This window comes from Cibotium barometz, chromosome 51 (assembly GCF_041138505.1).
Source record: "Cibotium barometz isolate CiBa-2024 chromosome 51, ASM4113850v1, whole genome shotgun sequence".
In the NCBI taxonomy this organism is placed as follows: Eukaryota; Viridiplantae; Streptophyta; class Polypodiopsida; order Cyatheales; family Cibotiaceae; genus Cibotium; species Cibotium barometz.
In genome coordinates this window covers 27,254,012-27,277,703 of record NC_141096.1, presented here as the reverse complement: position 1 = coordinate 27,277,703, position 23,692 = coordinate 27,254,012, and the positions used below count along the sequence as shown (strand labels likewise).

Genomic DNA, 23,692 nt, shown 5'->3' with positions numbered 1-23,692 from the left:
AACGATGGTGTATTTGCGAGTTTCGAAAGATTCCGAGACTTTACGGACAAGTCGATCTCCGAAATTATCCCCTAGATACTGTGGACCATTTCGTGTTACACGACGGATTGGTTCAATTGCATATGAGTTAGATTTGCCTTCTCATGTGAAAGTTCATCCTGTATTTCATGTCAGTAGACTTAAGGAAGTACTGGGTGGAGCAAATCCGTTAGTTACTCCTCAAGAAATTATAGATGTCCAGGACATGACATTTGTTCCGCACGAACCTGAAAAGATTCTTGGATTTCGTGAACGAAGATTGCGTAGTACGCTTATCACGGAATACAAGATCAAGTGGAAGGATCGTGTTGAGGAGGACGCTACATGGGAGACATTGACTTCTCTTCAGAGAGATTACCCTGGCTTTTTAGTGAGCTCTTAGAGAAAGGGGAGTATGTCATGTGCACAGTGGGTATCTACCGTGTGCTATACGCATACAAGACTAGTTTCGAGGCTTGGGGAAGCTTGGAACTAGACAGGCTGATTGACGAGCTGAGTTAGGGATATACTAACGGGCAAGCACCCAAGTATGGACGGACGGGCGGCCAAGTGTGGATGCCCGATGACCGGCCAAGAGCCTATAAAAGGGTGGCCAAGGTTAGTTATTGTATTATAGAGAGTCTCGCGAGTTTGTGAGAGCTCCATAGTTGCCAGGCGTTTCAGAAACGGCAAGTATGAAACGGATTTCATACGTTTTGAAACGTTTCATAAAAGGTAAGAAACGGGTAAAAAAAGGTTTCATACAAAACAGAAAAAACATGTATATTTTTTACTTGAAATATACAAAAGAAAAAACTATTGACATAACTTATAAGAGACCACATTGAATTCATTTCAATAAAAACAGAATACATGTAAGATATGATGATATCACAAATCACGTGGGTGATCATTGATGACTAAACAAAAATCAAAAGCATCACCACGTGGGTGATGATTCATGACTCAAAATCCAAGATCAAAATAAATAACATGTCCAAAGTTCAAACTAAATAACATGTCCAAATAAAATGATACTGGCAGCTGCTAGCTACTATCTGCATCCTCATCTGCATCCTCATGCTCATCCTCATCTGCATCTTCTGCCTCTGCAGCCTCACTCTCAAGGTCACTGCCGGTAGCCGAGTCCTCAAAGGCCTCATCCTCTAGAGGTGCAGGTGCACCACTAGTACTAGCCTCTCGAGAAGATCGTGTAGTGCGAGCCGGAGCCATGATCTCCTCATAGAGCATAGAATAGATGTCTCTCTCCTCCTGAGGAATGTCGGGAATCTCCTTGCACTTCATGATATCAATCTTATCTGGATTCACTTGGCGAGGCTCAATGGGATGACCCTTTTGTTCTAGCAATCGGAGATTGCAATGACAAAAGACAAGCCTCTCCAATTGTGCTGAGGACAGTCTATTTCTCTTTTTCGTGTGAAAAAGAGCCCATGTACTCCAGTTTCTCTCACAAGGCCCTGAACTGCAATCCTGGGAGAGAACTCTCAGTGCAATCCGTCTCTACATTGCACAAAAAAGAATGTTAAGTTAGAGTCAAAAAGAGAGTAGCATTTGAATGTAGATTTTGAAAGAATAGGACTCACGAGACAAAGATACAAGATTCAAGAATCAAGAAACCTTACCAAGTTGGGTGTCCCAATACCGTATTTCTCCCACCAAGACACTGGCTCCAACTGTGTCTCCCTGAGCAATGCAGTAGCTCGCCCAAACATATGGCTACCGTTGTGGTAAATGAGAAGCTCATCCTCGAGCTTTCTCATCAGCTGTATATCACCTCCCACTCCCACCAACTTGGTAATGTACTCGATCCATCATGACTCTAGCTCCTCATTGAGGTATTGCTCCTCATTCCTCCAAAGGGGATGCAAAATGTGAGCAACAGCATGGATTGGCCTATGAAACCAATCCCAACGCCGATTCCAGATCTCCTTAATATCTTGAACTCTACATGTAACATGTGACATACATAAGAGATCAAGATTTATAAAATAACTCAAAGACTAAAGTTAAAGCCCAAGGGTGAGCACCTGTCACGCGACAAGGTAGTGAAATCATTGAGAGCTTCACCAATTCTGTCCATGAACTCATATAGCAGCCCAATGGTACTTCCCTCCATGTCTGTGAGCCGAAGGAAACTATACATGGGCTGAAGTGCCTTCACAAGTCCCTCTGCATCCTGCCACCAAGTATCTCTCATGACCATACGAGAGAATGCTATAGACTTAGGCTCATCCTTGTCCTCCCATGCTGTCCATTCACGACACACAACAGTGCGTAATAAGCCATATCGCACTCTCACTAGTCTCTCCACCACAATAAACATATATGCAAACCGAGTTTTGGAGGGCTTTAGAAGCTTAAGATCACTATTGGCCCTGTACATGCTCAAAACCTTTGGCCTCTTTGTGACAAAGTTCACCATGGTAGATGCAGCTGAAAATACATGGCTCACCCAATCAAGCTTTCCCACATCCTCAATCATCAAGTCAAGGCTGTGTGCTGCACAAGGTGTCCACACAATCTTGGGGAACTCCTCCTCTAACATCCTGCCCATGGATACACAATTGGACCCATTGTCCGTGATCACCTGCACAATGTTATCAAGCCCAATTTCATTGATTGCCTGGCGCATGTGGGACATAATGAACTCCCCTGTAACCACTATCCCTGGCACCGATGCATCTATGGCACGAATGAACATTGTGCCTTTGCAGGAGGACACAAGAATGTTGTACACATTTCTCTTCCGCGTATCTGTCCATCCATCACAAAGCAAAGTACAACCATACTTTGCCCAAGTGGCCTTGAGAGGCTCCATCTCCATCTCCACAGCCAGTTGCTCCTTGCGAAGCTCAGTAGTGCGCAATGTCTCGTAGGAGGGGCCATCCCACTCACACCCAATGCGGGAGATAGCTCTCATTGCCTTCTTCCATCGAGGAGTCCTGACAATGTGGAAGGATAATCCACATTGAATAAACAACTTCATCAACTCCCTCGTTGCCTCTTTCATGGCAGCCTTTTGCATCCCTGCCTGTACATGTCCTTTCTTGAGCACTGGAAGACTAGTTCTTTTGGCTCGAGGTGCCGAGCTAGAACCACCTGCAACACCACCTGCAACCTCACCACTGGTATCTTCCTCTCTGATACTGCGAGTCCTCTTGGAGACACTTTGACGTGCTTCAGGCTCTCCCAGATTGGGGATATCCTCAAGGGGGATACCTAGCTGCATGGCCTTCCAAGCCTTGAGGCTATCATAGATTTCTTGTGGCACATGCTTACATGGCCCAATGCCGAAACCCTTTGTTTGTGAGAAATGTGCCTTCAACCTGGTGACACTGCCATGGTGCTTATCAGCACAAAAGTTGCATTTCCACTTTCCGGAGCCTGAGCCACCATATCTAGACTCGAAGGTGACATTGTTCCAAAGAGAATCACCTGTTCGAGGCATCCTACAAGACGAGGATAAATGCAGATTGTTGGCCCTGCAAGTGCGACACATAACATAAACTAATCTCAATAGAGCAAGGGTGGACCGTGGAAGATATGCCATAAATATTGATGGAAGAGAAAAAAGTGTGCTGTTTTGTGAGTTGTGCAGAGAAAACCAACTTAAAGCAAAACATGACATTACCCCTTTGAAAGACCTCCACAAGGCCCAAGGACACCAAGGAGCAGGGGGTCGACAGAAGCGATGGAAGGACAAGAAGGATGGCACGCAAATCGGCGAACTCACATGCGGCAGCCACTGGGAAGCGTGATAATCTGCGCCGTACGAATCCACGAAAGAAAACGTTTTTTAAGGTTTTTAAAAACTGCATGATGTATGAAACGCGTTTCATACTATACGAAACGTTTCGTACGTTTTGAAAGTGTATGAAACGCGTTTCTATGCAACACTGGAGAGCTCTATGGTCTTGGAGCCTGGATCTAGTGCAGACGTGCACCTGCTTTATGCAGCCGAGGCCGGCAGCAGTCTCGAGGCCCGCGAGGGCAGCTTCGTGGCGGTATGGGACGTCGCGAGGAGGAGATTGGTCGGTACGTCATCCTAGTTAGCTCAGCTCGTGGCTCGGTGGGGACAGCCAAGACTGTGGGCTTGCCCACGGCTGTCATGGTTGGGAGGTGAGTCAGGCCTGCACCCCCTTGCTTGTTTGTTGTTCGTTTGTTTGCAGGATTCGAGTTTCAAACCGAGATCGATCACGAGGGAAGATCCGTTGGGGATTTGACAATACCTATCTCGTCAAAAGAGAGAAGAACCGGCCACCAAATGCTACCTCATACGCTGTCCGGCCAATGCTAGATGAGTGAGTATCATTCAAGATTGATTATACCAAAACGGGAGTAAGATACTCTCCCCATTTGGACTGTTGGTCATGGCAGTAAGAGAGATTATATATCTCTATTTGGCCATCTATCCTGTCCACATCTAAATGATAAGAAACCAAGGTACAGCTCATTTTGTTTGCCAACTACGGAGAGATGGCATCCTCAGAACTGCCCATGTCCAAGAGGACAATGAACTATTGTCCCCTCACAATGCCATAGACACAGATGAGAGCCTTCTTCTGTCCCTTAGCCTCACCCTCTTGCTTATCATCAAATACCACTGGTGGGACCGAATTCAAAGCTGGCAATAGCTGAACAGCATTAGAGACTGATGGTGGAGGTGTGGATGTGAATGCAAATGGTCGCTATTGTGGAAGTGGGTGCTTTGGCAGACTTTTCGGCCTGCCACTTAGTGCAAACCTTCTTCCCATGTCCCACAGTGTGGCAAAAGAAACAACGGTTCTCAGCCTCGTACCATGTCTGCTCATCCGGGTGGTGGTAATCTCCAGTGATGCCCTCCTTAGCTTTTTCCTCAGGTGTTTTCTTGGGCGTGGAATCTTTCTTATAGCCCGATTGACCCTGAGAATTTTTCCTTTGGACCTTCTAGTCTTCGTTGTTCTGATCCCCCTTACCCTAGTTGGATGACTGATGGGTAGATGCCTACGACTAGGGATTAGGACTAGACTATACCTGCTTGGGCTTACCTCACATCATTTCCTGATTCTGAGCAAGGGTTAGTGCCCGTGCATAAGTCTCAGGCTCAAGTTTCTGACTAGGTACCTGATGTTTTTTTTTCCCGGAAACAAGATCCTTCTATTAGTTAACAAAAAACACGCTCAAAAGGCTAGATACAAACTCACCTCCATGTACGGAGCAAGGATCAAAAAACCAAAAAGGCGGAAAGGATGCACTTCTCCTCCGGCGGGTTGCTCTATGAGGAGAATTCTATCTCATACAAGAGGTGGGGGAGGGAATAACCACACAAGTGGTGTGTAGTGCCAAGTGGGCTCACCACCACTATCTGTGAGAAAAGGACCAAGTCACCAGAGCCTCATGAAGGCTTCCCGACGGTTCTGCATATGGTCACAACCACCCTGAAGCTTCCCCCACTAGCCATGGAGGGTATGAACAATGTTGAGTCAAATACTCCTGATGGACTTGGTAGGCGGAGTGTGGGTGCCTTCAATGGCTTCGCTGCATCGAGCTCTCCAAATGGCCATACGGCAATGCTGCTATAAATATCCCATCTTTGGCTCGAACCAAGAGTAGAGATAGTGTGCTAGAGGGCAGCCCTGCCGAACCAAGCGAAAAAGGGGAAATCTATCACCTCTAGCTCTCTGAATGAGAACCTGACTGTGAGAGGCCAAGTAAAGTCCGGAAACACCACAATTCCACTCCTCTGGAAATCCCATCCAGCACATCGTCCCCTCCAAAAAGCCCCAATCAACTCTATCATAGGCTTTCTTGAAATCCAAAAGGAGCACAATGAGATCCTACCGACGTATACTAGCCAAAGCTGTCACCTCCCAAAAAGTGAAGATGTTGTCCAGAATGCTCTGATCTTGAACAAAACCTATCTGAGTATCATGAATCAAGTTGGGGAGGAAGGGCTGAAGTCTCCAGCCAATGGCCTTGGCCAAAATCTTGTAGACGGTCAAGAGGAGCATGATGGGTCTCTAATCTGTCTCCACCCTCCTTAGGAATCAAGTGTCTCAAACCCTCTAAGCGCCTCTCTGCATGACACCCGTAGTCATGATCTCGTTGAAGGATGCTCTAAGGTCACCTTCTGTCAAATCCCCACCGGATCTCCTCGTGATCGTTCCTGGTACGAGACTCTAAACCTGCAAACAAACAAACAACAAGGGGGTGCAGGCCTGACTCACCTCCCAACCATGACAGCCGTGGGCAAGCCCACAGTCTTGGCTGTCCCCACCGAGCCACGAGCTGAGCTAACTAGGTTGACGTACCGACCAATCTCCTCCTCGCAACGTCCCATACCGCACGAAGCTGCCCTCACGGGCCTCGAGATTGCTGCCGGCCTCGGCTGCGTAAAGCAAGTGCACGTCTGCACTAGATCCAGGCTCCAAGACCATAGAGCTCTCACAAACTCACGAGACTCTCTATATCCTAATGACTAACCTTGGCCACCCTTTTATAGGCTCTTGGCCGGTCATCGGGCATCCATCCTTGGGCGTCCGCCCGTCCATACTTGGGTGCCCGCCCATTCGTCTATCCCTAACTCAACTCGTCAATCAGCCTGCCTAGCTCCAAGCTTCCCCAAACCTCGAAGCTAGTCTTGCATGCGTGTAGAACACACAGTAGATACAGACTGTGCACATGACATACCCCCCTTCCTCTAAGAGCTCACTCCTGAGCTCACTAAAAAGCCAGGGTAATCTCTCTGAAGAGTAGTCAATGTCTCCCATGTAGCGTCCTCCTCAACACGATCCTTCCACTTGATCTTGTATTCCATGATAAGCATATTACGCAATCTTCTTTCACGAAATCCAATAATCTTTTCAGGTTGGTGCGGAACAAATGTCATGTTCTCGACATCTATGATTTCTTGAGGAGTAACTAACTGATCTTTTCCACCAAGTACTTCCTTAAGTCTACTGACATGAAATACAGGATGAACTTTCACATAAGAAGGCAAATCGAATTCATGTGTAACTGAACCAATCCTTCGTGTAATACGAAATGGTCCACAGTATCTAGGGGATAATTTCGGAGATCGACCTGTCTGTAAAGTATCGGAATCTTTCGGAACTCGCAAATACACCATCGTTCCTTCAGAGAACTCTCTGGGTGAACGATGTCTATTAGAATAAAATCTGTCTCGGTCTTGAGCACTTCTAATAGATTCCTTCGCAACTTGTAACATTTCCTGCATATCTTGCAAAAAATTACGTGCTGCATCATACTGAAGTCCTGAGAATCCTACTGTAACAAGTGATCTAGGTTGAAAACCGTACATAAGCATGAAAGGACTAAAACCTGTACTCGTATGCTTAGTACTGTTATATACAAATTCTAACATAGGAAGATAATCCTCCCATGAACTCTATCTTTTGGATACATATGCTCGAAGCATAGCCTCCAAAATCTGATTCACTCTTTCAGTCTGGCCATCAGATTGAGGATGATCAGAGGAACTCAAATTCAAAGTTGTTTCCAACTTCTCAAAAACAAGTTTCCAAAAATCACTCGTAAACTGAGTCCCTAACACTGACTATGTCCTGCGGTAACCTGTACAGTCTAAACAATTGCTCAATAAACTGTCGTGCTAATTGCGTAGCTGTAGTAGTCTTTCGGGTCGGTAAAAATCTAGCCATTTTTGTCAAGTGATCTACCACAACCCAAATAGAATCGTGGCCTTGATGTGTTCTTAGCAATCCGGTAATAAAACCCATGGAAATACTTTCCCATTTATTACCTGGAATTTGCAAAGGATGCAACAACCCAGCCTGTCTAAAGCATTCAGCTTTATTTGCCTGACAAATCTGACACTTGAGAATATAATCTTCTACATACCCTTTCATCTTTGGCCAATAAAAAGTGTATTTCACTAGCGATAGTGTCCTGTGTACCCCAGGGTCGTCGTGACAACCTAATGTCCGGGATCTGTGGTACACGAATTTTGTCATTAAGGAATAGTAAACCATTCCGAATCATCCACTGGCCTCCTGCAGTCTGAATGGTAGACTGCTCAGTCATTGAGTCTTGGTCAATCAATGAGCTCCCATCCTGGATCTTCTGCCAAAATGGACCAAAATAACTATCAGTCCTGCAAAGCCCTCTCAATGAGTGAAATAAGTCAGTAGAAATCTCGATGAACGACAAAGTATTCACCTCTCGAATTCGACTAAGCGCATCTGCACAACTATTCATGGACCCTTTCCGATAACAGATCTCAAAATCAAAATCTTGCATTAACTCAACCCAACAAGCTTTCCTTCCTCTCAAATCATCCGCATCAAACACATACTTGATTGACTGATGATCAGTCAATACCACAAACTTGGAGCCATATAAATAATGTCTCCGAACCTTGAGAGCATGAATCACAACATAAAGCTCTTTCTCAAGGGTTGGCCAACGAGATTGAGTGTCGTCTAGCTTTTTACTTTCAAAAGCAACCGGTCTACCATCTTGAAATAGAGCAGTCCTAATAGCATAGTCACTGGCATCAGTTTCAAGAACATAAGGCCGACTAGAATCGGGTAATGCTAAGATAGGTGCTTCCTTGACTTTATCTTTCAAAAGTCTGAAGGCCATATCAAAATCGCTATTCCAAGTGATAGGCTGATTTGACTTACGTCCACGACTTTTCAATAAGTCGGTCATCGGTAGTGTGAGCTGAGAGTACTCCCACACAGATTTCTGAAGAAAAACAACAAAACCGAGAAAAGAACGAAGTTGTTTCACTGTTTGCGGTATAGGCCAGTCCAGAACCTTCTGAACTCGGTCATAGTCAATGCTCAATCCATCTCGAGTGATCTTGTGTCCCAAGTAAATGATGTCGGTCATAAAGAACTCACATTTACTTAATTTAGCATATAGTCGATTCTGTCTTAAAATAGATAAGACAATCGTGAGGTGTCTAACATGATCCTCAAGAGTACGACTATAAATCAAAATATCATCCAGGAACACCACCACAAATTTTCCCAAATGTTCACGAAAAAGATCGTTCATCATTTGCTGGAAAGTGGCTGGAGCATTGGTTAACCCAAAAGGTAATACGAGAAACTCGTAATGGCCATACCTAGTCCGAAAGGCGGTTCTTTCGACATGCCTTTCATGAATACGTATCTGGTGATAGCCATTACGTAAATCTATCTTCGTGAAATATTTCGCTCCTGCTAACCGGTCAATCAGGTCATCTGATCTAGGAAGAGGATAACAGTTCTTAATGGTCAGCTTGTTCAATCTCTTGTAATCTATACACATTCTCCAGGTGTTGTCCTTCTTTCTCCTAAGCAACACAGGTGCACCCCAAGGTGATTTACTTGGACAGATCTGGCCCATCCTCAGATAATCTTCGAGTTGTTTAGCCAACTCATCTTCCTCAACTTAGCTCATCCTGTAAGGTGGAATACTGACAGGATGAGCACCAGGGATCAAGTCAATACGATGATCTACTGCCCGTTCAGGTGGTAAACCCGATAGCAATTCCTTAGAAAATACGTCTTCAAACGAATCAAGTATCTTCTGTAATTCTTTGCTTTCAAACACACTTAATTCATTGACATCCATGGAAGGGATGAGAAAAGAAGAAAGTGGAATCAATACACAATGGAAAGCGGTATACAAAGAAGAATCCATTATATTTTCAAAATCAATTGTATTTACAAGAGGTCCCTGAGAGGGATGAATACAATCACCTAAAATACTATACTGGGTGTCCCTATGCTGAAAAGAAAAAATATGACTAGACCAATCTATCTGGACTTGAAGAGGCTTAAACCACTCAATCCCTAATAACAAGTCTACATTTTCTAGGTGCATAACATAGCATTCCAGAGTATCTTTGTAGTCCTGAATCTGGATTGGAAGCATCTCCACCTTTCGATCCCATACTTGCCTTCCCGCAGGTAGGCGTACCTCATAGGTATGATCGTTGGGTGTCATATCAAGACTCAATTTCTGCACAAGTTTGTAGTTAACAAAGTTGTGTGAGCTGCCAGCAGGGTCTAGAAGAATGTGAATCTTGTGGCCATTCACTTCTCCATAAACGCGAAGAAGATCATGCAAGCCAAATACTTTAGAGTTGAACAGACAATCAGAACAAGTACTAGGGCGAGAAAGTACAGTAATTGACGTACCTGTCAAAGACAACTGGTTAGCTGCCTTTGGCTTGGGTCCTGCATTGGTCTTTGCACCCTTTTGCTTTGGGCACTCGTTACGCATGTGTCCTTTTTCTTCACAGATAAAAGAACGTCCTTCCTTCTTGAGCTTTAAAGCCCTAAGGAGTCGTTTCTTCTTCGCTGGTGTCGAACTTGAATTCTTCGAAGGTTGGTGCGAAGACTTTCCTTCAGTCGTGTTAGCCATAGGTGCAGAGAACTTTCGTTTATGCTTGTTCCCTTGCTCGATAACGGGTTTCGACTTGGAAGAGACCATTGTATCATCATAGATACGAGCTGAATGAATGGCTTCGTCCAATGTTTTGCATTTGTTATTTTTAACCGGTAAACAGTATAAGTCTGGTAAACGGTATAAGTCTGGTAAACCAGCTACAAAGAACCCCAAAAGAGTAGTGGGATCCATCTTTGTAGCTTTCATCTGCAAGTCCCGAAACTTCTAGAGGTAGACCTCATAAGTGAGATGCTGCGAGGTCATGGTCAAAGCTGAAAACCGGGCAATAACATCATAATCATCCTCTTTCTTGAGGAATTCTTTCTTGAAGACGTCTTCGAATTGTGCCCAAGTTGTTGGCTTAGGGTTGAGTTCCTTCCACCAAAGCAAAGCTTTGCCAGAGAGAAAACCTGCTACTAATTGGATCTTTTTCCCATCATCATATGGATGAAACTGAAAGTGAACTTGCCACTTATGTAGCCAAGTGTCCACGATCTCCTTGGTACGCTGCTTTTGCTCGTCCCCGAACGGTTCCGGAGTAATGTTGGGGCCTAAAGCAGAGGCCAAGGTATCCATATCCGATAGAGTAGAGAGGATAGTGGTCAAGAGAGCGATGGAGTTTTGCAAAGCGTGCATCTGGGCTGCGATTTCTGCCTGATGTTCAGACGAAGAAGCCTTCGAGAGCTACTTTGAACTCTTGGAAATCTGATTTTGACACATAATCATCAAAAAGATCAGCATCGGTATCTTCCGTAGCCGGCAAGCCTTCGCGTTCAACAAGGGGCTCCAACTCCGATTCTTGGGTCGACATCGTGAAGATGACAAGTGGAGATAAAATTCGATCTTTGCACAATAAAAGTACAAGGGAACTTGAGAGCTTGAGAGCTTGAAAACTGGAGAGATGTGTGGCAAGAAGCCCATTTAAGGGGTTTATATAGCCTGCCCTAAAAGCTACTTGAGCTTTTGCTTTTGTGTTTTTTTTTTCTATATATATATATATATATATATATATATGAAAGTTCTGTTTTCTTTATAAAAAAAAAGAAAAAAAACACGTTGAACCTTAGGGACCCTTAAACTTTTATATAAAAAAAAGTTTAATAAAAACCAAAAAAACAAAAGCGCCGAATCGGACTGGGCACATGCTTTTGCTATTTTGCTTCTTCTTTTTTGTCCCGTCGAAAACAGTGCCGCCGGCTACCTGCAAACATCACCACGTTGCTGCCGTCGTCACCTGAACTGCCGGTGCTGACTGCGCCAGTCTCGCGTAGGCCTGGCCACAAGGCGGCGTAGGCCTGGCCACAAGCCTCGCTTGGCCTAGGCGCATGCCTATCCCGGCCTGGGCACCTGCCCGCCTGGCCTGGGCACCTGCCCGCCTGGCCTGGGCGCCTGCAGAATCAACCGAATACATCTCTCGCTCTCGCTCTCTCTCTCGTTCTCGTTAAACCTAAAAGCAACCATGCTTTTTTTTCTGTTTTCTCCCAACGGTTCATGCAACTGCACAAACGAATCTTTACCTACCTCTTGCAAAGCAAATCGACCCTTCTTAGACCACCATCTCCATCATCTTGGGTTTCTTTGATGAAAAAAACACATACTGAATCTGAAAACAGCAGTATGCCCAGAAAAAACAGCAAGCTTTTTGAACACATACCTTTCTTCGACCTCCTCTTCTCTACCTACCAACTTGCTCGTTCACGAGGCATACTCTGATACCACTGTCAAATCCCCACCGGATCTCCTCGTGATCGTTCCTGGTACGAGACTCTAAACCTGCAAACAAACAAACAACAAGGGGATGCAGGCCTGACTCACCTCCCAACCATGACAGCCGTGGGCAAGCCCACAGTCTTGGCTATCCCCACCGAGCCACGAGCTGAGCTAACTAGGTTGACGTACCGACCAATCTCCTCCTCGCAACGTCCCATACCGCCACGAAGCTGCCCTCGCGGGCCTCGAGATTGTTGCCGACCTCGGCTACGTAAAGCAGGTGCACGTCTACACTAGATCCAGGCTCCAAGACCATAGAGCTCTCACAAATCACGCGAGACTATATGACTAATGACTAACCTTGGCCACCCTTTTATAGGCTCTTGGCCAGTCATCGTCGGGCGTCCACACTTGGGCGTCCGCCCGTCCATACTTGGGTGCCCGCCCGTTAGTCTATCCCTAACTCAGCTCGTCAATCAGCCTGCCCAGCTCCAAGCTTCCCCAAACCTCGAAGCTAGTCTTGCGTGCGTGTAGCACACGGTAGATACAGACTATGCACATGACACCTTCCATGAGATCCCAGTGAGACAGAAAAAAGGAGACCCGAAGCCCATCTACCCCCGGGCATTTGTCCCTAGGGAGTGCCGCCAGCTCCTCACCTGTGAAGGAAGTCAATAGGAAAGACTGGAGAGCAAGGGAAACCACCTCTCGTGTGCCTCCAGTCTCGCTCTCACACATCCACCACATGTGAGGATATGGAGGCACCCGTGAGAAGGGATCTAAAAAAAAATGTGGCCAAGGCTTTCACATGGGGGAGGGTCAGAAACAATAGATCCATCCTGGCCTCGCAACCTACGGAAAGCATCTCTCCACCTGTGGGGGCGTACAATCTCAAAGAAATCCCCATTGACGCTATCTCCATCTTGGGTCCAAAAGGAAGCTTTGGCATGGTGTCAAAGTATTCTATGCTAGAAACTGTAGCCATGCCTCTTCCGAGTCTATCCTGTGCTGACTCTATCATGTTGAAGTCCCCACCCATACACCAAAAGTCAGCCTATGGAAGGGATTGGCAAATTGTACTCCAAAAGGTGGCTCTGCCTACAGCAGCGACGTTCGGAGCATAAACATTTAAAAAGCCCACACAATCCTCGCCAATCTTGATGGTCACCCACTGAGCCCGACTAGTGTCACAATGATGCCTGATTGGACGTGGGTTTCGACAGGGAGTAATCACGTCGTAAACACTGATTCAATCCCGTATGAAGGTGTACAGGTCCAAGGTACAAGTAAGTGCACACAAGACCGGGACACATGTTAGCCGTCATCTCCTGTCTGTACACTATATTAGGGCCTCTGTTGTAGGTGTGCCCGCCCGTTTTAGTGTCTTCCCATTCCTCACTCTCCGTGTATTTTTCCCTATTTCCTAGAAGTGTGTTTGGGCTGTCGGCTGCCCTTGAGGTGCTGCCCGACTGCTCTGGTGCTACCTGACCAGTCCCTCAGTGCTGGCAGACTGGATGTATCCTGGCTGACTGACATTTTTGCTAGTCGGGAGCAGTCAAGCTGCTGTCGGCTGTTTATGGGCTGGCCGACCAACAGCCTGGGGCCATATAAAATGGCCCCTTGCCCCCACACTCCACATTGTATATTTCTGCGATTTTCTATGGTGTATATAGCAGAGTTACACACCTTCTCTCTCTCTTTCATCTGTGTCTTGCTCTCTACAGTAGTCTTCATTTCCGTGGTGCATTCTGACATGGTATTAGAGCCCCAGGTGGCTTGAAGCTCGGAGACAGTGGGATGTCGAGGGTTTGCTGATTTGAGATGCTGATTGGAGATTGTTTGGGCTGTACAGGACTTGGAGATCGGGTAGAAGGCGGCCATCACCGTTGGACAGCCACCTTGCATATTATTGCAGCCTCTTCTTCTTCTTTTTTCCCACCCACCCTCCCTTCACAAGACCTTGTGAACCCTTGAGATGGCAGATTTGCTTGAGATGGCTAAGAAGCACGTGAAGATCCCAACACTCCCCACGTCCCCGATGGACCGACAGTTGGACGAGAACAACTACGGCTATGGAAGGTAATGATGGAGTCTGTTTTTGGAGTCTTATGACTTAGCTGATTTTGTTGTTGTTGGGGTTCCACGGCCGGAGTTGGAAGATGGGAAGTTACCCTCCATACCGAAGGAACAGGAGGCACATGCAAAGTTATGGGATCGTGTTAATGCCCGTGTCCATTCTTTCATCTTCCTAAATTGCACACCACAGGTGATCAATCACATCAAGCATATGACGCTGGCCGAAGGGATTTGGCAGCATTTGGCTTCTCTGTACAACAAGGTATCACCCATGAAGAGGATCTCCTTGGAAGTTCAGATGCAGGTGATGAATCCTACAAAGTCGTCGACAATGCGGGAGCACATCAACAAGTTGCAGGCTCTTCAGCAAGAGGTTCTCCAGGCACGGAAAGAGAGATTGTCAAAGGATATGGCCATCACGTTGTTGTCCCATTTGCCCTCTCAGTACTCCGCATTTTACTCCTCTTTGATCACCTGTGGCAAGCTCAGCACCATCACATGGGAGGAGCTTGTGCCAATGGTCTTGGACCAGGAAGAGCGATTTACGAACCCTCCACAGGGCGGAGGTTCTGAGGCCTTGACTGGCCAACGGTCGAAAGGCCGTAACAACAAGGGCAAAGGGAAGTCTTCATTGGAGAAGTCTTCTGAGAAGAAGCCCGATTCAGACCGTGAGAAATTGAAGGCCGAGAGGACCTGTAACGATTGTGGCGAGAAAGGCCACTATTGGAGGAAGTGTCCCAAGCAGACTGGGAAGAGTGTTGATTCTTCAGCTTCAGCTGCAAAGACTCCAGCCTTTGTGCATTTGGAGATGTTGGACGCCAGTGCTTCATCTTCATCGAGTGAGGAGGCAATTTGGCTTCACCACCAAGGATACTCGGGGGTGGATTCTTGATAGTGGTGCTTCCAAGCACATGACTTCTTTCAGGATCTTAAACGGCAGTCAGGTCGCATTTTCATTGGCGACAATTCCACCATACCGATTCACAGTGAGGCCCAGATGGAGATAATTCCTGATGATGGCAGAGGGGGGAAGCATTCCTCTCGTGTTCTTTACGTCCCCACACTTGGTTTTCATCTGTTGTCAGTGCATGGGGTTTGCAAGACTGGCTTCCGGGTGGAGTTTGACGAGCATTCTGTTGCTCTACGGGACCGAGAGACTGGCCGCGCTGTTTGGGAAGGCAGAGTGGAGAATGGTATATACAAACTCTTAGCACTCTCCTCATTGACAGGCTCTCAGATTGGTGACTTGTGGCACTTTCGGTTTGGCCACTTGAATGTGGATGCACTGCGGCGAGCTTTCCGAGACCAAATGGTGGTTGGCTTGCCAGATATTGGCAACAGGCAAGGACGTTGTAGTTCTTGCATTCGTGGTAAGCAGCATTCAAAATCTTTTCCGAAGCAGGCTTCCAAGCGGGCTTCAAAACCTTTCGAATTGGTACACACTGACTTGTGTGGACCTATGCAAACGCCATCCTTGGGAGGTTATTTGTATTTCATGTTGCTTGTTTGATGATTGTAGCAGATTCACTTGGGCTTATTTTCTTTCACAGAAGGACCAAGCTTTTGCTCGGTTCAAGGAGTGGCATGTGATGGTGGAGAAAGAGTCTGGCTTGCACTTATCTCTCTTTTGGGAATGCGGCATGGTCACGTTAATCATCCTTTATGTGGATGACCTCATTCTCACTAGCGGTCATGTGGAGCACATTGCAGTGACAAAGGCTACCTTGTCAAAGGAGTTTGAGATGACCGATTTAGACTTACTCCACTTCTTCTTGGGATTGGAGATCTGGCAGACCCAAAGGGGGTTCTTTGTCTCTCAGCAGTGGTATGTCCATGAGTTGCTTGAGGCCTTTGGGATGGAGAACTACAAGTTTATCACGTCACCAATGGACCCGAACACAAAACTTACGGTTAATGATCCTTGTGAGCCAATTGATGCATGTGTGTACCGGAAGCTGGTTGGTTCATTGATCAGGTTGCTGAACACCAAATTGGACTTGAGCTTTCCTATGGGACTGTTGAGCTCGTTTATGCAAACGCCATTGAAGTCTCGTTGGGACGCAGGATTGCGGATCTTGCGGTATCCGTAGGGTACGAAGGATCTTGGACTCTTCTACGCCACTGGAGGTGAAACGAAGGACCAAGTTCGACTCCAAGGTTAGAGTGACTCAAATTAGGGAGGAGATCCAGACACGAGGAGATCTACATCAGGCTACAGTTTTAACCTCTACTCAGGAGCTGTTTCATGGAGCAGCAAGAGGCAACCAACTATTGCCTTGTCGTCTACAGAGACAGAGTACCGGGCTACTGGTGGTGCTGCGAGGTTGTGTGGCTGCGGAGGTTGCTTGGCGAGATTGGGTTTCCACAAAAGGAGCCCACGGTCATCCAGTGCGATAACCAGGGCTGTAAAGCTATTGCTCGGAACCCGGTCTTCCTCATGCCCGGACCAAGCACATAGAGATACAATATCACTTTGTTCGTGAGAAGATCTTGGCTGGTGACATCTTGCTTCTTTATTGTTTGACGGAGGACAATGCGGCGGACCTCTTCACGAAGTCTCTACCTCAGGCTATGCTCCGGAGGCACTCCAGCTCACTGGGGTTGGTTCCACATCCAGGAGCTGAGAGGGGGTGTTAGCAATCATCTCTTGTCTGTACACTATGTCAAGGCCTCTGTTGTGAGTGTGCCCGCCCGTTTTAGTGTCTTCCCATTTTTCCTCACTCTCCGTGTAGTTTTCCCTATTTTTTGGAGGTGTGTTTGGACTGTCGGCTACCTTCAAGTGCTGCCCGAATGCTCTGGTGCTACCCGGCCAGTCCCTCAGTGCTGGCCGACTGGATGTATCCTGGCCGACTGACATTTTTGTTAGTCGTGAGCAATCAACTGCTGTCAGTTGTTTATGGGTTGGCCGACCAGCAGCCTAGGGCCCTTCCCCCAAACTCCACATTGTATATTTTCGAGATTTTCGGTGGTATATATAGTAGAGTTACACAGCTTCTCTCTCTCTTTCATCTGTGTCTTGCTCTCTACAGCAATTGTCTTCATTTCCGTTGTGCATTCTGACACAAAGAACTCCCAGGAGGTTGGTTGGTGGTGTTCCACAAAACCCAAAGGGGATGTCAGTCCTGTGAGTCAGGAAAGGCTTTCAGGCAACGGTTCCAAGGGAGGATGATCCTCCAAGGGGTGGAGTGAGAGTGCCAGACACACTTCTCAGGAATGAAAACCAAGACGATGTTCAAAGATAGGGCAGGAACGGAATGGGGACTTGATGGAACAAATGTATATATCTTCTTCAAAGTTAGAGTGGATTTGGAGATCGGGTCGGGTATTCAGTGAAAAGGTTGCCACAGTAGGAAGGATATGTCACAACCCTGTGTTTTTCTCTTGACAGTTTGCAAGTGTGCACGGGGACACGGTGGACAGTGTGAATGGCACCAGTTTGGGGCAATAATTTCATGGACAAATTGGTTCAGCTATTGGGGTCAAAGATGACTCTAGGCATTTAATAAGGTCCTTTTGCAACCCCGTGTGGGGGGAAGGGGACAAAGGTTTAAAACCTTTAAAAATTAAAGAACTTCCCTTTTTGAAAGAAATCATGGCCCATAAGCTATATTTGGGGCCTATGCTCTTTTCGGAGGAGTGGGCTGCATCTACACGTGTGTGTGTGCTTTTTTTCTTTTTTCTTTTTTTGGGAGGGGGGGGGGATTGGGGGCTGCAAGCGCAAGGTGGGACTGCTCTCTCTCTCCCACGCGTGGAAGGCAGCACAGTGTTGGACTTGGGTGCTCTCTTTAACGGCTGGTCACCAAGGAGCACAGGCGGGCAGACTGCAGGGCAGCACACAGCTCTGCACGCTCACCCACTCTCTCTCTCTCGCTTGGCACACGGAGGGCTAGACTACAGCGCACATTGCTGCACACGTTTCTCCCTCCTCTCTTGGCTATTGGCGAGCTGCAGACGGTTGTAGGAGGGGAGGCGCAGGACTGCACCTTCTCTCTCTTGTGGAAGGCTGCACAGGACTGCAGGTCTCTCTCTCTCTCTTTGCGGGCAGCTGCAGCCAGGCAGAGGCGTTTTTCTCTCTTTTTGAGGACTGTCAGGGCTGAACTGTGTTTTCTCTCTTTGGGGGGTGGCTAGACTACAGGCAGCGCACAGAGATGAACAGGCTTTTCTCTCTCTCTTGTTTGGAAGAGGGGCGGGCAAAACTGCAGGAGGACCAGAGGACTGTTTTGAGATGGTTTATGGGCTGTTTTTGGTTGGCTGCAAATTCAGCTATGTGCTTGGGTTTCCGGCTGCAAGTACAGGTCACTTGGATATGTTTCTTGGCTTGGAAGTGATGGAAGCTCGCATGGGTGCATGTTCATGGAGCAGATTGTTTTCTTCTTGCTTGAAAGGAACACAGGGACCTACAGTTGTGGGCATCTCTATGTTTCCAGATGTTTCATGAGGAAACAAGTCACTGGATGTATGCTGTTGTTGGCATTGTCTTTGAATGGTACTGTGTATGGTTCTGTGTGGAAACATGACAAATGTTTCAAGGGGAAACAAGCCTAAGGGTTTCATGCGGAAACACGTCGTAGGTTTCTCGAGGAAACATGTGTTTATGGTTTCTCCAGAAGATAGGTCACATGCAGGCAGTGGCTACAAGAATGGGGACATGTTTGGTACAGCCTTGCTGCTGATTGGACAGGGGTTCGGGAATCCATGACTGAGATGGATAGTACCCTTGAAAGGCAGAGAGGGTTGGTACAGGTGTGTCGACTGTATGGTATGTTGTGCTATGATGCGAGTTCTCTTTTGGGAAACAGTTTGGAGTCTTTGTTATGATGCAGGAGCACTAGATGTGTCAGGGTGTGATGCTATTCATAGGGTGAGAGGTTATGGATGGTTGTGGCAGCCTTGACCGAGGGAGAAAGCTTTTGTGTGCAGGACTCATGTGAAAGAGTCTTTTGATGTGAACATTGGTTGGACTTGTTTGTGGATGCCGAGTGGACAAGAAGACATGATGAAGGGTCTTTGCAGGCTTCAGGAGTTCTACTATGACAGCTGAGTTTCCAGCCTTATTGTAATCAAAGCTCTTATAATCAATTAGAGAAATACCGCAAGGGGCGCCACTACGTTTTGGGGCCAATCGGTGTTCGTGTAGTGTTTGCAAGAGCACTCTAGCTCCCACTGTTTGTTTTCCTTTTCTTGGTTCTTAAAGGTGTTGAAGTGTTTTGTGTGCAAGTTTGTTTTTGCACCGCCCTTTGGTTTTGTTTGAAGACTGAGGCCGGTTTACAAGATGACAGAGGGACTCTGGGATGGAATGGGATGATGACAATCATCCAAGAAACAGATTGGAATCCCGTCATCAAGTTTAGCACAGGGGGATGTCATGTGCACACACATGTACATGCTAATCTCAGGACTAATCCTAGAGTGCAGCCAGATAAAGAAGGGTTAAAGACTTATCAGAACCAAGGATTTGGAGCATGTGTTGTTGATTTGGCAAGGATTTGACTGATTGGTGGACATGGAGTGCTGTCGGCCAGAATATGCAGGTTTATATCGAGTCGGCTGCAGCAAGTGAATAAAGTTGTCCATGAAGCTGGCCGACCAAAAGTCAGCCAGATTAGATAGTCATGTCCAGCCAATAAAAGACTCTTTTGCTCATCATTTTTTATCATTCAACCACTTGTTGGCTGGGTCATAGAACTAGGATTTGTTTAGGTGTTTTACCAAGGGCTGCAAGACAAATGTACCTTTTTGTACCATATGAAATACTGAATTTCCATCTCTCTCTCTCTCTCTCTCTCTCTCTCTCTCTCTCTCTCTCTCTCTCTCTTCGTTGTTCCGCCTGCCCTTCGCTGCCTGTCCTTCGCTCTTTCTCTCTCTTCGCTGTTCCGCCTGCCCCTCTCTCTCTCTCTCTCTCTCTCTCTCTCTCTCTCTCTCTCTCTCTCTCTCTCTCTCTCTCTCGCGCTGTTCCGTCTCTCTCTTCGCTGTTCCGCCTGCCCTTCGCTCTCTCTCTCTCTCCCTCCCTCCTCGTTGTTCCGGCCCCCTTTTCCCACGCACCCTTCGTCAGGCCCCCAAGGCAGCAACATAACTCTCTCTCTCTGTTGAATCTCCTCTCTTTCCCTTTCCCCTGCATGACTTGACCCCCCCCTCCCTGTTGCTGCTGTTTCGTGCTGCTGTCATGGATTAATTTTCAGTCCATTGGCTGTGGGAAGTTCTGCAAAAAGCCATGGCCAAGACCGGGTTTAAAGAGGAGCTCGTGAAGGTGGAGGACAAGCTCGGCACAATTATCAAAGAAAACAAGAAGATGGTCGACTCTTCCGTTACCGCAATCATAAACCGCCTCTCCAAACTCGAGAAGGGATTTGACAAAATCCAAGAGCTCGAAGAGAGATCTTCCAAGCAAGAGGCTGAGATTTCAGCCTTAAAGGAGGAACTAGTGGAGGCCAAACTGCATGCTAAAAGTCAAGCAGCTGCAATCTCAGCCCTCAAAAAGGAGTTGGAAGCCACTTCAAAAAGCAAGCTTGAGGATGGAGAATTTCAGCCCTCCTTTATTGAAGAGCTAAATACCATCAAGGAACAAATGAGGATCATTCGAGAGGAGGAGGAGCAACATAAAGAGAAGACATCTTCATGGGTGGAGGTGATCACAAAGACACAAAAGAAGATGGACGAGGCCGAGAAATGGATCGAGGTCGCCAAGAAAGGGAAAGGTAAAGAATCGCCACCCATCCCCACTCCCACCATCATCAACATGACCCTTGAAGAGGAGCAAAGGAGGAAGACCCGGGCCTTACATGTACGAGTGTCCGGTCTAAAAGACCGTGATGATGCGGAAGGGGAAACCAAGGAGCTCTTCTCTATGATGGGCATTGAAGCCACGCACACAAAGGCATGGAGAGTGGGAAAGAAGAGAGAAGGTAGTGGCAAATCTTCTTCTAAGGAGAGAGCACTTATCATTCGTTTCCCCTCCATGGAAGCGAAGGACTTCTTGAAGAGACGTCCTACACTCAAGCAAACGGGAATATTTCTTGGAGATGACCTCACACTCTCGCAACTTGCCCACATGAAAGAAGTTATGCCCGAGATAAGGGCAGCCCGAGAGAAAGGGAAAGTGGGCTTCTATAGAGCAGTGGTGATTATGGAGAGGCGCTCTTCACGACGGCGCGAGACCTATGGGACTACACTCAAAGTTGCTACTTGGAATTGTAATGGATCTCTACGCCTTGATGTAGGGACTTCTGAGGATAGTTTGGGAGGGACATCATCTTCTACTGTGAGACGCATCAGGCTCCTGAACAGTCCAGGCCACATGTTAGTGGATACCAATGGGAGACAGCTTGTAGACAGGAGACTCGTTCAGAGCATAGAGGACAGGGCTCAGGAGGAGTGGCAGTATTGTTTAGAGAGGAGCTACAGCCACTGATACATATAGTCCACAGAGATGAGCAGGCTAGGTACATGTGGGTTAGACTGAGGGCAGAGACCGGCAGATATCTTTACATTGCTATATGCTATTTTGCTCCTAGTACATCAGTGTATGCATCACCTAGCGGGCAGTCTCCCTTTTCTATTTTGGATGATGACATTTGGGAGTTCTCCAGGGATGGTGACATCATTCTCTTGGGGGACTTCAATGCCAGGACCGCCCATAACCAGACAGTATTTTATGATACCTCAGAGGAGATGTTGAGGGAGCTTGATGTTAGGGATATGGGCCTATCTAGACTCTCACAGGATGAGGAACATACAGTGTATGGGCGGTATTTGATAGACATGGGGACTGCACATGGATTGGCCATCCTGAATGGCCTACAGAGATTCTCGACATCGGGCGGTTTCACTAGCTTTCCACATCGGCATGGTGCTAGTACAGTGGACTATGTTATGGCTCAGCCCAGTCTCATTCCCTCTTTTCAGGATTTTATGGTAGGCACTAGGCCGGTTGGAATAGCAGTGGATCATGCTATCTTGTCCTTCACTCTCACATTTCAGTTCAGCACCGCTCCATTGGGACAGGTCTCCACACACACTCGTTATACCTTTACGAGGGAGACTGACACCGTATACATGGATGAGATATACAGACACCTATGTGCCGAGGAGCCGGGACGGCCATTAGATGAGCTCACTCAGATATTGATAGAGACGCTTCATGCTGCAGCATCAGAGGCATATCCCCATAGTCAGCCTACACGGAGACGATCTGGGAACATGCCCCAGAACAGTTGGTATGATGAGGAGTGCAGAGAGATGAGGATCAGATTACAGAGAGAGGTGCTCATGGGTGTTACCACTCACAGACAGTCTCACGAATTACCTTCCGGCACCTAGTGCGACGGAAGAAGAGGGCTTATCTTGCTCAGTTAGAGAGGGATTTGTACCAGTTATTTATGAGTCAGGACTAAGGCGAGGCATGGAGACTATTCCATGAGCATTCACCATCACCAGCCATTACCTCCACAGAGATTTGGGGTGAGTATGCAGCATCCCTGTACACAGCACCAGGACAGCCGCCCCTGCCAGACCCATCAGAGCCATGCCCAGAGACGTGTGCTTTCTTTACTGCTGAGATGGTAAGGAAAGCTATTGACAGGATGAGGACTGGGAGAGCATATGATCATGATGGTTTGGTAGCAGAGCACTTTATTCATGCCAGAGATATGCTTGCAGAGCTTATTGCTATGATGTTTAACCGAGCCATGTGTGAGGGTTTTCCTGAGACTTGGAATATGTCCACGATTGTGCCTATCTTCAAGTCAGGGGATCCCATGCTTCCTGGGAATTATCGTACCATCATGATTGGTCACACATTGGCTAGATTATATGCATCTATTCTTGAGCAGGAGTTGAGTAGATGGGCAGAGAGAGAGGGCATACATGCATCAAGGCAGGCAGGGTTCAGGAGAGGTTTCTCCACTCTTGACCATATCTTGACACTCAGAGCTGTTATTGAGGAGGGCAGATTATATGGCAGGGAGGATTTATTGTTGCTTTGTGGATTTCCGCAAAGCTTTTGACACAGTACCGAGAGCTAGACTGATGCGCAGACTACAGGAGATGGGAGTGCCCACAGAGCTGATTTGGGGAATCATGGCTTTATACAGGACAATTGTGGGGCAGGTACGTACTACCCAGGGTATATCTGAGATGGTTCACTCCACTATTGGGGTGAAACAGGGCTGCCCCCTTTCCCCCACCTTATTTGGGATGTATGTGGATGAGGTTTCGGACTATGTAGAGCGGGAGGGTGACAGAGGAGCACAGCTAGCAGGGACATGGATTCCGCTGTTATTGTATGCTGATGATATTGTGCTGATCTCAGATTCTCCAGAGGGGATGCAGCATCATTTGGATGCATTGCACACGTTTGCAGAGGACAGTGGATTGTCTGTTAACCTTGGTAAAACCAAGGTGATGGTGTTTAACACCACAGCACAGTGGGTTAGGAGGTCAATGCCCACCTTTACATATGGTCAGGAGA

At 47.1% G+C, this 23,692-nt stretch overlaps 1 protein-coding gene and 1 pseudogene across 2 annotated transcripts in view; both read right to left on the bottom strand.

Moving 5' to 3' along the window:
• Positions 1-23,692, bottom strand: part of LOC147609484 (ATP-dependent zinc metalloprotease FTSH 3, mitochondrial-like) — a 45,944-nt pseudogene that overhangs the window by 15,785 nt on the left and 6,467 nt on the right. The window lies entirely within an intron of this gene.
• LOC147609485 (uncharacterized) lies at positions 939-2,118 on the bottom strand. The gene is made up of 2 exons (XM_086787795.1): positions 1,662-2,118; positions 939-1,539 (listed from the first exon to the last, which is right to left on the bottom strand). The coding sequence occupies exons 1-2, from the start codon at positions 1,797-1,799 to the stop codon at positions 1,066-1,068; spliced, it is 612 nt and encodes a 203-aa protein (XP_086643921.1). The 5' UTR covers positions 1,800-2,118; the 3' UTR covers positions 939-1,065.

Coding starts and splice junctions, on each gene's coding strand:
- LOC147609485 (XM_086787795.1), bottom strand. CDS start 1,799: ATGAGAAAGCTCGAGGATGAGCTTCTCATTTACCACAACGGTAGCCAT. Junction 1,540..1,661: donor GTATTGGGACACCCAACTTG/GTAAGGTTTCTT, acceptor TGTGCAATGTAG/AGACGGATTGCACTGAGAGT.